Source organism: Zalophus californianus, chromosome 4, assembly GCF_009762305.2.
Source record: "Zalophus californianus isolate mZalCal1 chromosome 4, mZalCal1.pri.v2, whole genome shotgun sequence".
NCBI classification, from domain to species: Eukaryota; Metazoa; Chordata; class Mammalia; order Carnivora; family Otariidae; genus Zalophus; species Zalophus californianus.
In genome coordinates this window covers 161,122,711-161,141,190 of record NC_045598.1, presented here as the reverse complement: position 1 = coordinate 161,141,190, position 18,480 = coordinate 161,122,711, and the positions used below count along the sequence as shown (strand labels likewise).

General features: G+C 38.6%; 1 protein-coding gene across 4 annotated transcripts in view; it reads left to right on the top strand.

Annotated features, from left to right (window-relative positions):
* RSPO2 (R-spondin 2) overlaps positions 1 to 18,480 on the top strand; it is a 151,600-nt gene that overhangs the window by 102,614 nt on the left and 30,506 nt on the right. For 3 of the 4 annotated variants that reach the window (XM_027615885.2, XM_027615913.2, XM_027615904.1), the window contains one exon: positions 135 to 323. In XM_027615885.2, the coding sequence (XP_027471686.1) occupies positions 135 to 323 (189 nt within the window). Of the gene's footprint in view, positions 1 to 134; positions 324 to 1,237; positions 1,375 to 18,480 lie in introns of those variants that run through there. The other variant, XM_027615895.2, reaches the window with a different exon arrangement.

Sequence of the window (18,480 nt, the reverse complement as noted above, 5' to 3'; positions counted from 1 at the left end):
TCTTTGTGGGCTGTACAACTTAATTTATCTGAAGGGGGGTGTGGGGAAATACAGCTATATAAATTTGATGGCAGCGGGGCAAATGGAGACCAAGTTATCTGTGTTTTTTTTTTTTTTTTTTTTTTCTTTATTAGAAGGATGTGAAGTTGGTCATTGGAGTGAATGGGGAACTTGTAGCAGAAATAATCGCACATGTGGATTTAAATGGGGTCTGGAAACCAGAACACGGCAAATTGTTAAAAAGCCAGCAAAGGATACGATACCATGTCCAACCATCGCCGAATCCAGGAGATGTAAGATGGCCATGAGGCATTGTCCAGGAGGTGAGTTTAGAGAATTCCTGTCCTGCATGGGCTGTGTGCTTTCTGAATTCTCCTCCCCCCAGAGCATCTATCCACAAAGGAAACCTAGTAATAACATCAGTGACAGGGTAAAATTTCACACTGTACTCACTTTAGAGACAACTGCTTAAATTGTGAAGAATATAAAGCGAGTATTTCATTTTCATGATGCCTTGAAAATGATTTAGAAGAGTGCATGACAAATGAGCTTTCTAAAATGAGATTTCTAGGAGAGAGAGAGAGAGAGAGAGAGAGAGAGAGAGTGTGTGTGTGTGTGTGTGTGTTGCTGATGTACCATAAAAGCGGGTTCTTAGGAAATCAGGCCTTTGCAGATGTTGCTCTGAGGGAAGCGGCCAACTTTCAGTAGAGAAGAGTTTAGATTAGAAAGGTTTATGAAATCTGTAAAATCATCTGCATCGTTACTAGTTGAAGATGACAACTTAAAATAAACTTGCCCAAACACTGGGAGGAATAAATGTTGTCTTAATGTTACCACAATTAGCCGGTTCCCTTTGTTTTGATAATAATTTGTAGAAAACAGCTACTGGTATGTGTGTGTTTATTCATGTCTTTGTAGTAATTGTGCTGATTTGCAGTAATTATTCTGTAATAACAGGATTCGGCCCATTTACAAATTAGGAGAAGCGAACATAGCTCAGGTGCTGGAGGAAGCCAAGTCAGGATGGGGAAATGCAGTTTTTAGCATTGTTGCTGTGGTTCTGAAAGCATCATCGCTTCTCATTTTAACACTAACGGATGCTATGTTGCCAGAGATGAAGTGGGGATTTTTCTAGTGCGCAAAATAGAAAAAGCAAAAAAGAAAGTGGTGTTTGGAAAATTGCCCTTGAAAATAATCAAAACGTTTGTTTGCCTTCATTCTCACTGTTGGTGCATAGCTTTCCAGCTCTGTGGCTGTAGCCCAGAAAGAGAATATATATCTGCTTAAATGGATTTATATTCCTATCGGCCTTCCACATAGGGATGTCTGTGATCCATGGAGGAAGACAAAGCTTTTAAGACTTGAAGACTCCGGTCGGCCTTTGAGAACTATTAGATCCAGATTCAGAAGCTACCATGAGGAAGGCAGCTTTCCCTCTTGAATTAGTTTTGCTTTTCTTTGCTGGGTCTTTGAAACAAAGTTTTTTTGGGTCTGCTTTTCACTAACAAGGATGGTTTTGTTCAGTTAAACTGAGTATTTTTCAGTCAAAATAAAAGAAAATATTTTCTTACAAAACTAATAAGCCACTTCTTGGATAGCTGAGAGCATTTAACCTGCAACCTTGTGCCTAAAAACAAACCTGATGTATTCAGGTATTGGAAATAAAGACTTTCTTTGTTGTATATTGTTTATGTAACTACCCCCCACCATTCCTCTTCCAGCAATGTGGTCCCCCAATTGTGGTTTGCGTTAATAGCAAAAATTAACCCGAAAATGCTCCTATAACAAACATGCTTATGTGTAACAAGAACCAGCACGTTCCCCTCCCCTCCAAAATTATTTTGACCTAGCCCCAGTCTTGCTGGAGAATTTTGTAGATAACAGCGACGTTGTTAACCTCTAATCTTTATTGCATTTTTATATATTTTTTGCTTCCGGCAACAGTATACTGTCTTCATAGAAGACATAACCTGATACTGTCAACGTTGAAATTATGTCAAAACAAATGTTTGTGTGTCATCTGCTAATATCTTTTTTGACAAGTGAACCGGCAATGAACTCTGATTTAGCTCATATTTAGGTTGTACCAAATATTATTTACTAGGAGAGAGCAGCTATCACTCTAATCTCTGTATCTACATTTTCGGTTGAATAAATTAAATATTTATATAACCTTTAAAGTTAGTAGGTTTAAAAGGGGAGTTAGAATTTGTTGACTGGTTTATGTTTTGTAAAAAGAAAACGAAAATAGAATTGTTGATAGAAATGGAAAGTTACTCTCCAATAAAAACTTCTGTTTACAAATGTAGGAAAGGAAAAGTAGAAAATTAATTTTAGAACTTGAGCACCAATTGATAAAATTGGCATAACTTCCAGTGGAGTATCTCACCTTGCCTCAGGTGAGAGAGGGAAAAGTTCCTTTCTTCCATAGGTCATGGTGATTAATGGAAGAATGGAGAAGAAAACCACCTTATCCCATTTTACATCTTGACTTGATTTCAGTGATCTGCTTTGACAAACCATGCAAAAATGTAGTCGTAATCAGGTTGGGAATACAGGCATTTTTCAGATCTTTTCAACATATGTATGGATTTCTCTCCTGTTGGAGCCAATCTTAACCTGATTGCACACAAATGCAGCCTTAACCTCCTTCACACTAAAGCACTAGCACATTAAAATCAGCTGCTTTTGATTACTGGAAGGCATGAGTTAGAGGTCAGCGAAATGGAATAGTCACTAAGTGTATAAGATATTACACTGAAATCTATTAAAAACAAGACAATAAATGGCTATAAGATAAAAAAACAGTATTTTAGCTTATTTTTTTCTTAATTATTGCCTGCTTATTTGCTTTTTCAAAAAAATATCTTAAGTCATGGATTGATTTACACTTGAAATTACTCAGTGTTCATTCCCAAACTTTTCTTCTTGATTAGTTATCTTTTTCTTTTATTTCTGATGACCTGCTTGCAGAGTTTTTTGGGGGCTTTTCTGACATTCTGGTCTGGCGATCACGAGATCTGGGTCTCTGCACCCTGTCAACTCATTAATTCTGTGACCCTTGGCAAGTCACTTAACCTCTCTTGGCCTCTATTTCCTCATTTTGTAAATTGAGGGTATTACGGGGGATGTATTTCTAAGATCCAGTCCAATTCTAAAATCCAATGATTCTAAGACAAATTGCCAAAAGATACTGGCAAGTTTTGTGGTTGTCACATAAGCCCGAGAGCGTTGTTCATGACAAAAGGACTGAATGCTTTTCCAGTAGCTGTACCGTGCATTTGCCAAGCTTTTAGCATGTGGCAGCTTTTCACCCTCATCCTGCCACCTCACAGGTAGTCCACCCTCACGGACTAAGACTCCTTAAATCGGCCTGTGACCTGTGGTTTAGCCACAAAGGTGGTAAGAGGCTAGAGAAAGAAAAGAGAGGGGATCATGAAAGACTGTGATAAAAGGAGGCAAACAGGAAAAAGAACCAGGGCAAAAAAGAAAGGACTACTTAAACATGAAAACGGTACTCCTCGCCCAGACCTGTCTCGCAGTCCTCTCGTTCCCACTTGAGCACACTAATTAATGGGATTCATTCTGGAAGGATTAATTTATTCTGTTCATGTATAACCTGGAGGTTCAAATGGGAGGAATTTCTAGTCTGGACCATGTTGTACATTAGATAATCTATTAATAGAAAAATATAAACATGCCATTATATTTAAATGACAAATGGAAGAGCAAAATCATGGTGCTGAGGCATGGAGTCAGAAGATGTTCAAGGTCAGAGGGAATTGTCATTTGGGTAACTAATCTTCAGGATTGGCCAACATAATATTCTGTCCCATGTGTATGGCATTCCTTGTTATTTTTTAAGGTCCCATGACAATCTTAATTTATCAGATATTGAGCACTGCTATGTACTAATCACTGGTCTAGACATGATACTCAGAGTCTTTACAGAAGTTTTTCTAGTGGGAATCATGGCAATAAAGAAGTAAGTGAGGGAATTCATAATTTCATGTGGAGATGGAGACTGGCAAGAAACATAAAGCGGGATAATCTAGTGAAAGATTGAGATGGGAGTGTATTATTTTACGTGGGGTATTCAGAGAAATTGAGGGAGTAACATTTGGTCAGAGATCTGAATGAAGGAAACCGTCTGAGGAGCTAAGGGAAGATTTTTTTTTAAGCTATTGACGCAATGGTTGTTTGTGAATATCCTTGATTCTCCCAAATTACATTAGGGAAGAGGAAGGAACTGCAATCTGGAGAGGCTCTGACTGGTCCAAGGCAATACATAGCAAGTTTCTAGTGTTAGGGCCAAGAGCAGAACCAAAACCTGAACTTGCTGCCTAGGAAACCCACCTTGTTCCTTGTTCCTGATAATAAAAATCCAAGATAAAGCTAAGGTTGTCTGTTAAAGAAGCCAACTTTAAACTGTTTCTCCCCCAACCCAGACACATCATCTTAATGCTGCTCTACAAATACTTAAAAAAAACAAAAACAAAAAAACCTGGTGCCCTGCCATTACCACCCCCTCCCAATATCTTCCAACTTGAAAGAGTAAAACATAGCCTGAGGGTCATTTCATAAACACCAAAGTATTGAACCACTGGCTTTGCTTTGATTCAGCCGCTCCTACAAAGACCCTCTTTCTTTAATTTTAGTGTCATTGGTCCTCGTTGGGGAGGGGGGGGGAGTGTGATTTCCAGATTATTCTTTCCATCATTAGTGTTTTGGAGTCACCCTCTGGGCTAGCCCCTGAGGCTACCTTGGATTGAGTCACACTCAGCACTCACCTCTGCCCCCTCATTCCCTGGCCTGCATGGCAGCTCTGGGGATCTGAGTCCCACCCCCCACATTTCGGGCTCTGTGCCCAGCATGGCTTTTCTCTTTCTGACCCAGTCAAGCAATCAGACTGATAGCGTAATTTAGGTGATGCTTTGACAAATACTCTGATCGCTTTCTGTCTCTTTTGCTTGTGGTTGCCTCCACTCACCGTGCTACAGTTATTAGTATTGGGATGCAGTTATTTAAGCCCTCAGATTTTCTCAGAACTGTGCTGAAATTTAAACATGGAATGTGCTACTGTAAACTATTTCAATTTGAAAATAACCCCTTCCTCTTACGAGACATTACTTGACCCTCATCTACTTTTTTTTTAAGTGGCTTTTAACTTGATAGGAAACAAAAGAAGATATCATTTAGCAACTTAGAAACTTAATCTCTGCAAACATCTACTTTTTAAGAAGAAATAGTAAAAAGACCCCTCTAATCTTTGTTTTCTGTATATAAACTGACAGCAACATGCGGACTAGGTATTAGATAATACTAAAGATGGTTGTGGATCGTGATGGATTGAACTGAGGGCAGGAAATAAGCACAGTTGCAGGAGGATAGGGTCAAGAAAATATGCTTTAGACATATGTTCTTTATTTCTCTACATTTTGTTTACACTTGAGTTGCAATTTATGTGGTCTGTTTTATACATGCCGGCCTTAAGAGTAGTTTGGAAGAGAACGGATAAGAGAAAAACCTCTTCTAAAAATTTCAGAGTTGGCAGGAACATGGGTACTGGGTTATTCTGTGAAGAAGAGAGCATCTAAAGAGGGGGTTCTTTTTGCCTCTCTGTTTGCTCTGCTAAATAGCTGATTATTTGTGTTAGTTTAAGCAAATTGTACTGTATTTCCCAGGTACTCTGGATACATGGCAGCTAAAAGTAATGTTTAAGGAGATTATAAACAGGGATAGTCACCCATAAGCTGCCACATTTTAAATGTCAATGTATACTTGTTATATAAAATGGACATTTAACGAAGATCCACCTGTCTCTAAGTGTTTCTCTTAGTAGCTACAGTGTCCAAATTTCCTGCCTCAGTGGTCTGCACAATGAGCCTTTAGGCGATGTCTTGGGAAGTGCTCCCGCCCTCTTTGCCCCCTTGCCTATCCCTTTTTAATTTTTAAAATTTGTTTCCTGGAGAGTGGATTGGCATCATATAAAACCTGGAGCATCACCATTGGGACCTGTCGGTGTTTTTGTGTTTGTTGCTTTTAAGCAGTGATTTCTTTCAGATTTACTCATTCTCACATTTCAGAGGGTGTAAGTGTCTAGGGCAGGAGAGGGGCAGAGAAGCGGGCTCTAACGCAGTATGCACTGGAGAAGATGAAAATTTGTGAGGGCAAAACAAAGTACGGTCTTGGACATAGACCTAAAAATCTAAGGGTGTGTAAAGCACTGATGACTTGCAGTCTGAGGGAAGGGCTAGAAGGCCCGTTCCCCTGCCAGTTTCATTTTGAGCCTGTCTTGGTGCCAGCCTTGCTTGCCCGAGGGGCCGGGGAGTGAGCAAGTGAAAGAAGCTACACCTTTGTGTGACTGTCTACAGCTTCCCATCTGGGAGCTCTACTAGCCTCATTTAATTACAGTCCGGAGCAACATGTCCTAGTCTCTTTTTATGGGTACTTGTAAAAAGGATTTCTCAACTACACACACCACTGAAGGCATGATGTTCTATGTGTAACAAGGCAAGGGCAGGAAAATTCCAAAGGGGCCTTTCTCTTATGAATTCAACACAGCAGTAAGCTACTCTGATCTTAATGTAAAATATATAAAGCAATTTTTACAACACTCTAAAATAAAAACAACTTTAATAGGACACACATGGTGTCAGTGGTTAAGATTCCTGCCCCCCCCGCCCCCCCGTTTCCAGGGGAGTTTTTTTTCCCTTATGAGATAAGAACTCTGAAGTATAAATCCCCTAATGGTTTCCTAGAACAACTTACTTTCCTCATCAGACACCTCTCTAGAATCTTTAAATGATGTTGATAAAGAGAGCGCAGGCGGTTTACTCATGGATATTTCCTGTAAATACTTAGTCAGCTACTAGACTGACCTAGAGCTGTAGTTGCGGATATCGTCCAGGATCAGGAGGCAGAAAGAAAACATTTCAATGGAAATAATGACAGAGTTTTACTAAAATCTCAGCATGACTCATGTTGTCATCATACAGAAGTGGTTAAGATGATAAAATTACTCTGCAATAGAGCGGGGCAAAAAGTTTCAGGTGGCAAAAGTTATTACCATTAATTTAAACTAAAAATGTAAAGGCAGTAGGTTTTGCTTTACAATTGACCTGTGTATGTAATACTTGGACCTACTATTTCTGTGTGTCAGTATTATTTTCTTCTATTTGAGGACTTTGGACACTAGGAATTAGATATTTGAACTTGTATAGTCAAGAGACATTTAATTGATGCTATGCCCTTATGCCCTCCATTAGTCAAAGGATTTAATAACAATGTAAAAAGATATTCAATAAACAAAATTTAGACATCAGAACTAGGAAAAACTTAGGAGCTCAGGACTAATAAAGAAAATAGACCATATGAATATATGTTGGTTGAAACAATTGAGCCAAAACTTGACCTTGGGTTTCCTACCTAAGGCAAAGAGGAAAAGTTAGATATGGCTCTTTCTATCTTAATTTCAAATAAATGATTTATAAAATACAACATAATTTAATAATAGCTCCTAGGGGGAAAATCCATTATCATATATATGTATATGCACATAACATACATACGTAAACATATTAATATATACATATATGCATGTGTGTGTGAGTGTATATACACACACATATATATCTATATACACACACGCACATACATATACACAAACATGAGTACCCATTCCAACTTCCAACACATGAAAATGTGTGTATGTGTGTAGGTAGGGTGGGACCTGCATCATAGAATTAATGATTCTTATAGGAAACATTTCAGTTCCGTAGAGAGACAAACACTAAACAGATTTCTCAAATGAGGAATCACATCCAGAGTAATAAACGGTATGGTGGACAGTGTCTTTACCAATATCCATATCCCCAGCATATGTTTTCAGAAGACAGAAGGCATCTTGGGAGTGTTTATTCCTCAATGTAAGCTGAAGACATAATTGCAAAAGTTGACTCTCTACTGGCCTGGGCAATATGGAATATGGAATCAGGATTTAGGTTGACTTATCAGTTATATTTGAGTACAATTGTCCAGTAGGTTCTTTTAGTAAATATTGAATACATTTAGAACTTCATGGTATCTAGAGAATCCAGAAAATGTGTATTTGTATAGAGGGTCAGTTACCCTTTGAACTTGTCAATAACTGTGGTGTCTTTTCTATATAGTAAGATGTTCTTAAGTAAGATCAGGAGTTGCAGGGGCGCCTTGGTGGCTCGGTTAGGTGTCCCGACTTGGTTTCAGCGGGGGTTGTGATCTTGGGTTCCTGAGATCAAGCCCCAGTTCAGGCTTCTCAGTGGGGAGACTGCTCGAGATTCTGTCTCCACCTCCCTCTGCTTGCGCATGCCTGCTTGCTCGCTCGCTTGCTCTATCTCTCTCAAAACTTAAAAAAAAAAAAAATCAGGAATTGCCTATTTAGATGAGTTATTTATTTCCAGTGATTTATCTCAAACCTTGCACTAATATTTTTAATAGCCTTTTTTGTTTTTTTGTTTCTTCTCCAAGGTTGGCCTTCAATTATTTTAATCTGTGAAAACTATTTGATATGAGAGAACCACACAGATTTTGAGTAAATGCTTACTAAGTGTAATTGACTTTATTAAAATATGTTGTCAGGTATCTTCTGATTTCTCTTTTGAGCCTACTTCCCCAATATAATTCAGGTAGTAAGTTTGGGGCTGAGTTTCTAACCAACCCATGATTTTTCCATTTCCACGTCTGTAGGTTCATCAAATCAATTATTTAAACATCTATTAACTCCTATGTTCTGAAGAAATGGGCAGAGTGAGAGTGATAACAAACAAGAGTTTATAGTCTCAAGGAAGAAGAAAATGCACATTACAAAATAACAAAAAAAGCAAGGTTGAATTTGTAAATATAGGCATTGTTATAGGCTCTGATATTATAGAAAATAGCATTTTTAGCTGTTGTGGCTAGGAAATGCTTTCTGAAGAACAACATTTACATTATATTAAGGGGGGCGTGGAAAACACGCTAAAAAAAGAGATCATTTTTTAAAAAAGATTTTTATTTATTTATTTGAAAGAGAGCAAGAGCATGGAGGGAGAAGGAGAAGCAGACTCCATGCTGAGCAGAGAGCCTGACGTGGGGCTTGATCCAAGACCCTGAGATCGTGACCTGAGCCCAAGGCAGATGCTTAACTGACTGAGCCACCCAGGCACCCCAAGGGAGGAGCTCATTTTAGACTGAGAGAACACTATGGGGAAAGATGTAGATGCCAAAGACTGCCTTCTGTGTCCCAGAGAGGATGAGCAGAAGAACCTGGCTGTGGCTGAGTTTGTCAGGGGCAGTTACAACAGCTCACAGCAAAAATATCCGTTGCATACTGATTGTGAAGTGCCTCTAAGGAGAGGACAGGATTTTTCATTTTACCTAGTCCACTGTGGAGAGCCATAGGGCACTTGAGCTTGGAGGTATTTTAGCAGAATGCTGGTTGAAATGGAAGTGGCTGAGGTTGTGTTGGTGAGGTGGAAGGAAGTAGACTTCCCATCCCAAACTATGGGCAGGGCATTCAGCAGAGTCTGACTGTAGGAGAATTACCAGAGAATACTTACGGGTTCTAATGTTTATGCATTTTTCTGTTCTGCTTGCTTTCCTAAAGGGTGCAGGATTTGGTCTTGACTTGCAGTCCACTGTGACCCTTCTATATTTTCTGCCAACTTTCTAAGCCAAGCTATTCCCCAGTTTGTATTAGTGCAATCTATTTTTGTAAAATCTAAGCACATTTTGCATTCACCCTAACTGAACTATATTTACTTTCTAACTGCTACTTTCCTTTGCCATTTACCAAGACTATTGGATGTATTATTCCCTATTTTCTAGCTTATGATGTTAATCTCCTGATGGATTTCCCTTACAAGCCAGCTTCGAAGTACTCTGAAAATTTAAAGTATAGCCATTAAAAATTATTCATATCAAAGACGAAAATGTTCCTACAAGGCCCAATTTCAGTTGTATAATCTAAGGTGGTTTTATCTAGCATGTTGTTTACTAGCCACTGCGTGGTGTTGGGTTGAGAAGGATTCTGAGTTAAATTCTGGGTTCAGGGGAAAACTGTATCGTTATCAATTTGTGGTGTTTATAGCATAGAAAACAGTGTATTGTGTATTCTCCCTAATTCTAATCCTCTGATGATTCCTGCTCTTGGCTTTCTCCTGTCTTCCCTCCAACCCCCCAACACACACTTGGATGTCTTTGACAAAAATTCATCTAGCTTCTATTTTATACCTGTAGTGATGGCAGAGGATTGTATACTGGGGGCGGGGGGGGCGGAGGGCAGCATGGAAAAACAGAGGAAAGAGTTTTAAATTTGATAAATCCGGTTTTCATCACTTACTAGTTGAATGACTTTGGTTAAATTTATTTCCCAAAGCTTAGTCTTCTATGAAATGGGGATAATACGTCGCAGGATCATTGTAAGGAGTAAATCAGCACATATGGAAATAGGTCTTCTTATTCTACATTTTGCTGTAGTTCTGTTAATTCTATATTTTCCATTCTTCCCATAGCTGGATTACTCTTGCCTCTTTACTTTCCTTTGATTTCTACCCATCTCATGGCTTCAGCTGTGAAATCATCTTCCCTTTGTGCCCCAATCCCACCAATTTGGCTATTGATACTCATCTTTCCCTAGATGTCTTGCTGGCATGTCAAACCAAGCGTAGCTAAAACATTCCTTGCTGTCTTTCCAAAATCTAATTTCTCCTGGGGTGTCTGTCCTTCCTAAAGGCATCTCTAGCCTCCCAGCTACCCAGGCTCTCAGCCCTATCTTTGTGTCTCTTCTTTACATTCAGACAGATTAGTACCCAGATCTTTCCTCAACCACCTGAAAGTATGCGAACTTAAGAAATTTACTTAATCACTCTAAGCTTTCGCATCTATGTTATGGGGATAATAGTAGATGCCTGCCTCATAGGATTGTAACGAGGATTAAATAACATTTAAAATAGTCAAGGCTCAGAAAATGTGGATTGTTATTTGCTTTTTTTTTTTTTAAATAACCATCTACCCAACTCTGTTTCTCTATTGTCCGTTCATCTTTATTTCTGTGGTCTCCACTTGAAGCCTTTTTATTTATGTAGAAGGTTGTAATAGACTTTTGTGGGCAGAGAGGGTATAGGTTAATTTATATTCCAGCTAACAGCTGTGGCAGCACATTCTAAGCTGAACTTGTTTCTCATTTACAGTCTAGTCTAGCTGGTAAGATGGAAACATTGAATTCTAAAAATGGCTAGGACAGCCATTGAGTGTACTGATGAGCACAGGACTTAGTACAGAGCAGGCCCCCAGTGTTGAAAAGGATGAAGTTTGCAGGGTGACTTGGACAGGTTAATGCTGGCTGAGGTGAGACTTCAGAATATAGACCTGGAATCATGGGAGGATTTGAATAAGTAAAAATGAGTTCAGGGTGAAGGGGGAAGACAGGACGAGCAAAAGTGTGACAAAATGGGATGTGCCTAGGCTACCCTTTACATAAAACGTGGGGAATCTGTTGAAACAACACATGTATTAGGAAGCAAACAGGAAACATTGGGGCAAAAGGTATAGAAATAAGGAGAAGGAATGAGCTCAGCAGATACTTCAGAATCAGGAAGGGTGGGTTGCCACATTAAGCCTCACGGATTGACCGGTGCCAGAAGAATTTGAGACAGACTGAAAAATTTTCACAGGGAGAGGAAACCTCTGCCCATTTGTGGTGATTTGTTTATAAACTGCAAATTGAGTATTCAAAAAGAAATGAACCCTGGGTATCACCTTTGATACATAGTTTATAACAACTAGCCACCTGAGTGATAAAGTAATGAGCCCGAAGTTAGGAACATGGGTACAGATGTTTAACAAATTCAGTGACGTGTGTTGCCTCACTGTATCTAAAGACGTTTTTGCTTTGGAAATTCAATTTCTTAAACCCATTTGTAACAGTAATTTAATCTTGCAGAAACTTATAGAAGGGAAGGAAGCTCTAGACCTAGATTCAAGAGTGGTCACACTCGGTTCTTTGCAGGAAAAATTGGTGCGGGTTGACCCTTAACAATGCAGGGGTTAAGAGCACTGACCTTCCACACAGTCAAAACTCCATGTTTAACCTCGGACTCCCTAAAAACGTAACTACCAGTAGCCTACTGGTGATTGAAGGCCTTACTGATAACGTAGTTGATTAACACATATTTTGTATGTTAAATGTATTCTATACTGTATTTTTACAACAAAGCTCCAGAAAAGAAAATGTTAATAAGAAAATCATAAGGATGAGAAAATACATTTACAGGGCTGTACTGTATTTATTTTTAAAAATCCTCACGTAAGTGGACTGGTGCAGTTCAAACCTATGTTGCAGAAGTGTTAACCGTGTGTGGTGGTTTCTCACAGCTTGCAAGGAGGCCAAGCAGGTTAGGGATCTGGCCTCTCACCCCTGGTTGAATGAGAGTAGATTTACTTTTTTCTCTGTTACATTTTGGAGGTTCAGCATGGGTTTTCCTTTGAAAAACGAGCATATCTTCTTATGAAACAAAACTTTAAGATGCACTCCTTTATATCCCTTCCTTTACGTGTTTGAAGCCAAGGTGCAGAGGTGCCCAGTGAATTACCCAGGCTCCCGGTAAATGGTAAAGGCACAGCTCGGTTCTTGTTTAGACATCAAACTTAGAGCTCTTTCTCCACGTGGCCTCATTGTGTCTCAGCCCATAATAATCTCTGGGAATTCCTCAGAGGTAATACAACTAGGATTGTTCATGTTATCACATATACATCCTCCATGGTGACTGGCCTTACCTTTTTGCAATATTTTCTCTCGGAATGGTAGTATAACACTTAGCATGGATTGAATTCAACAACATATCTACTGTTTGCAGGGGACTCTGCAAGGCACAGTGATGGTCCAATAAAAACAAAAAAACCTCTCTCCAATTAATTTATAGTTTTTCATTCAGATTTACAAACTATAAGTTAAAATGGTATAAGGTGGGTAAGCACATGATATGCTCCAAGCACAACTTTATTGCACCTTGAAGTACCTGTTTAACATTTTGTTCAGTAGATATTCTCTTCTAGGAGAAAATTCTGGCAGGTCTCACATCTTTTCTGCTCAATTTTGGTGATACAGTCCTATGGTCACTTTTAGTCATTGATACAGTCTTACTTTAGTTATTAGAATGTCTAGTCTGAGATAATAACCACAATTAGAAACTTGAATTAGTAATAATTGGACTACAAATATAAAATGTATAACAGACTCTGGCTGACATGAAGTCTCTTTTCCAAAATACCTATGGATAGAAGAGTATTTTCTAAACCACCTCTTTCCTGAAAATTCTAAATTGAATAACCCTCTGGTGAATGAAATGGTAAAAAAGCAACTAAATGCTAATCCCTGGAAGATGTATATTATGTCGACTTCCATCCCTTTCTCTCTTTTATTTTATGTCAAAACCTGGAGAAGGAAACCACATGCCTCTATCTTGCGTGTATGCAAAGATTTCTTGCAGTATCCCTGTATTTTCAGGTTGAGAGTGGTATTGCTAACTTGAGTAATTTAACGTAATTTCTGCCTCAAATGTCAAGTGTCTGTTGCATTTCAGATCTTCCTCTATTTTGGTGTAATTGTCAAGTCTGAGCGCACAGATTGACCTGATACAGTCCTCAAATATGCTTTGAATTAAGCGTGATTTGGCTAGCTTCTGTAGCACTGTTTGAAGCAGTGCAATCCCTTGCTGTTACCAGTTTGCTGCTCCTTTATCAGAAACATAAGACTTGTATATTCCAAGAACCACTACGTGAAACTTACCACCAGGTGGATGACATGTGAGCATATCTAGTTGCAAAACTGTAGCATTGCTAGTAGCCTAATTTGAACCATTCCTTTTATAATAGCTTACATTTATTAAGAACTTGCTTAAAGGAGTTCAAACAAGGGTGGTGACCTCTTAAGCACCCATATCTTAAAACTTTTTTAAAAAAACATACAGCCCTCCAATTGCCCATCTTTTATGCAACTTTTAGTACTTAGTAACAAATGATTCCATAATCAGTACTATGCAATGAATGCATAATTAAAGAGGATTGAAAATTCAACATATGTGGTCATTTGTTCCCTTTATATACATTTGCACATGAGAGTGTGTGTGTGTGTGTGTGTGTGTTGGGGGAAGGGGGATGAGAATTAGTGGTTTCAGCACTGCAGTTAGGGAAATGTTCAATGTTGCGCTCGGCATTTTGTTTGACAGTTGTCACATTGTTTTCATTGTCTCTCCACTTTTGTTTATTTCCCTGCTTCTTAAGCAGCCTGATGAAATCTCATCAGCTAACTGGGATTGAATTTTGATGAGTGCCAAGTTGCTTTGATGAAATCTAGTGTAATTATGTTAAACCCGACTTTATTTGGCTTTAATGCTGGCGTTTTCCATATTGAGAAAATTAGTGCATTTGTACGCTACTGGAGATAGAAGCCCAGTGAGAAACAAAGATAGCTCAAATCCAGAAAGCAACCACAATTTAAGTTCATTTTATACCTTTGTTTCAAAACTAGCTTGTCCATGCATTCAAACTTTTTATGTTTCAGCATCTGTTCCTTTTAACAACAAAGTCAGAATTAGCTATTAGCCAAAACTACCCTAATCCATGAATTAGAGAAAGAAAATATATAGTTCCTGGTCACCAGGAAAAAGCTTTTGTGTCCTGTTATCTGGATTTTTTTGGGGGGGAGGAGGAAGGGGGCAAAAAAGATTTTAGTACTTTAGGTACAAAATATTGTTTCATTTATCAACAAAGGAAAAAATTGAGTTTTTAAATAGCACTTCCTAGTGTTATTTCAGGCTACAAATCTAATACTGTACAGGAGTCGAAGAATTTTAGAATCCAAAGACTCAAATTTAGATCTTAATTTCTGATACTTATGATGTAGAGGAAATTAAACTTGCTGATATTTTATATAATTAAGTAATAACATTGTATCTCTTAGGAGATCATTATGCCAGAATTTTAAGTTTGGGCATTAGGTCATGGTACTGCAATAGGGTTTTCAAGATGTTCACGTAGGCTGAAATAAGACATTTAACTGCTCAGCCAGTACATTTACCCCTCCTAACAGGAGGCCAGCAACCTTCTGTCACTAGTGCTTCTAAAACAGGATCTGGAATTGGAAGAGACGTCCCACTTTTATTCAGTAACCATGAACAGCCCAGCTACTCTGGATGGTTCTGGGGGAGACTGGGTTGTTCTGGGGACACTTAGAGTTTATTCTCTAAGTTTTTTGCTCTGAGTTGTTCCCTTAAGTTACTATAGAATTCTGACCTCTAAAGCCTGGCACAAAACATCCCTACTTTAAAACTCTTACAGATGGTGATAGTTTAATTGAAGTCAGATAATTGGTGTCAGGTCATTGAAGGCAGTTCTGCGGCCCTGGGAGAAAGTTATATATGTTAAATTTCTTAAAAACCCTGTGTTTTGTGCCTTTATATAACTGAATTCAAATGTCTTTCCCTTTTTGTGTTTTTTCCTTCGTCAGTTTTCAGTGGGCATAATTTACCAGATTAATCACTATAAAGCATTTACTTCTTTACTACATTGTTTATAGAGTGTTCAGTTAAGGACTACTTTAGAATTACAGCATTACTGAGTTCTGCAAACTGTGAAACCAAGCAGGTTTCTATGTGTGAACAGAATGGGGGTCAACAAAATGCCGATTCCTCACTGGTTAGGTTTATTTGTGTTCTGCCACCCATATCCACTGGACATGAACATTTGTCGGAGTGGTATCTATGATGATGTAAACTTAACTGTATTTTATAGTTTCAGTAATCCACGAAATATCTGGCAGGGGCTGTCATAATGGATTTTACAGATGAAACCCAAAACACAAAAATGGTCTGTGTTTATTATATATAGTATGTAGGAACCACCTTTACATAAATGACTTCGAATCTACTTGTTACAGTGATTGTGTGTGTGTGTGTGTGTGTGTGTGTGTGTGTTCACTATTAGGCTGTTGGAGCTGTTAGATTATGTCATCATCATCATCTAGACCAAAGATCTGGCAAGACTTTTTGTACACCCAAGTTCCTAGACTTTTATGCAGATTGAGAGTAAGGCTACCACAGAAGATAATTTCTAGATAAAGAATGTAGGAGAGTGGCTTCCACCAGCTCTGTTCTCAGCTTCCTTTTTGGATTCTGACGGTGACCAATGTCACAGCCCCAGATGAATTGCAAATAGTTATTCCAGGGTCTGGATATAATTGTTGTCGTCTTGGTGTAAGGATTCCCCGATCCAGTCTTGAGAGGGACTGATAAAATTTGCATTTTCTGCATGGCTTTTCATTATAGTAGGTATTTTACAAACCATGAGCCATAAGGATGAGGTGATTCAAGATTTGAAAAAGTTTAAAAGCCACTGAAATGAAAGCAAGAACCAACTGCCAAAGGCAGGGAACACAGACACCATAAAAAAGCATTGATGTCAGTTGCTGAAGACATTCATCAAGGGTGTATATTAAGGCTTAAAACAAAACTTTCTCAGAAAGGAGTTGTGATTTGTTTCATCAATTGCTGAAACAGTTCAGTGTATTTGATTCTGTTTCATTTCATCTCTTTGTCAAAACTTTTCAAATTGCTTTTTCTATATAATGAATTCTTTTTCAAAATCGTGCTTGTGTCTTCAGCTTTCCAAGTCCTGTAATTTTTTTTTTTCTGAGTGTAGTTGACATACAGTGTTATGGGAGTTTGAGGTATACAACACAGTGATTGAACAACTCTGTACATTACGCTATGCTCATCACCAACTGTCACCATACAATGCTGTTACAAGAGCATTGACTATATCCCTTATGCTGTGCCTTTTATTCCTGTGACTTATTCATTTGGTAACTGGAAGCCTGTATTTTTTTTCTTTTAATAAAAATTGCACCTACTTAAGGTGTATAGTCTCCTTTTTATTTGGTATCCTGACTCTCCATTACTCACTAGACCCTACTTCAGGAAGGGCTTTGTCGAGGCCAATCCTGAACAGCCTTGGACCAAGACGCTATGAGCCAAGGCCTCCAATGTCCAGACACAGAGTTAAAGCTTTTCTAAGAGAAACAGACGATCTGACTTTTTAATTAGAAAACCGCTCACATCCACACCTCAGTGTCATCTCCTGAGGCTCCTAAACCAGAATCTAGGGTATCTTTACTAGTGTTTTTCTTTTTTAAAACATGCAATAAATTGTAGAACCATAGCCAGGGGAGAGATGAAAGGGTAAGGGGGTGTGTCTCAAGGGATTGATAATAGGATTAGAACTTTGTAGAAATCATTTGCATTTCTGGCTAGCGTCAGTTACAAAACACCTATACTTGGATGGAGCTATGAAACCTGGTGTGTTACATTTTAAGTTCCTTTTAGGCGAAATCCAGCACCTTATCTGCTAAGCAGAAATGACCATCTCTGTGAAAATTTAAGGACTAGCCCCAAATGCAGGAAGGAGTAGACTAGCCTGGGAGGAAGTCCACTCGGGACAAAGCCCTCTCTAGTCAGTTCAGTGGCAAAAAGGCATGACTTCTTTCAAATTGTTTGTAGATGACATTGAAGATGATGTTACAATAGTGAAATCAAAAGGTTCTCAGGTGGCTACAAACTAAAACATTGAGGAAGCTATGTTCTCTGTTGACTTACAGGTCGCCAGTTTGGATCTGTTGGTAGGAGAGCTCTCCTTAAAGTTGTCTCTGGTTCAAAGGTGATATTAAGCAATTGTGGGTTTTTTGTTTTTTGTTTTTTAGGACAAAAACTATATAGTGGAAAGCACATAAAATCAGCATTTTGTTTATAAAACAGCCACAGAAAAATCAAGGATTGATTTTACTACCAAGCTTGTAGCACGCACTGGACATTGAGATTCTAGATAGTTCTTTTTCTTGCTATGTTAATAGAATGTGGACAAAATACTTGGCAGTTAACGTAATTGGCATCTTTTGCTGCATGTTCGTGTATGGCTGGGCACATCCTTCATGGGGATCAGTAACACAAAGATGACAATAAGTTTTCGAAATGCTACTTTTAGCATTTCAGGCAATGCTTTTGAAGATGTTCTCCATTCTCCATCTCCAACAGCAAAACAGAGGCAAAGACACACAGACAGCCTCACCGTGAATGCTAATTTAATTAAAATTGCTGTTCTGTATAACCCCACCCCATAATGAATTTCTTAATCATTGTGCCATTTGGTCTAGTAACTTTTTCAGCCCCACCGCCTCACCACAGTTTATGATGGATCAGCTGTATTACCAGGCCATCAAATGTATTCAATTTTGGAAGCAAACACTTCATGGTTGTTTAAAAATCCAGAGTATTCACATGGGGAAAGTGTGGGAGGTTTCAAGTTTCTGAAACATTCTGCAGAAAATGAAGTGATAACAATTCCTGCCGGTGGCCATATGACTCAATCATAACTGGAAGAAAAAAAATGTTTGTTTAGGCTTGGCTGGAG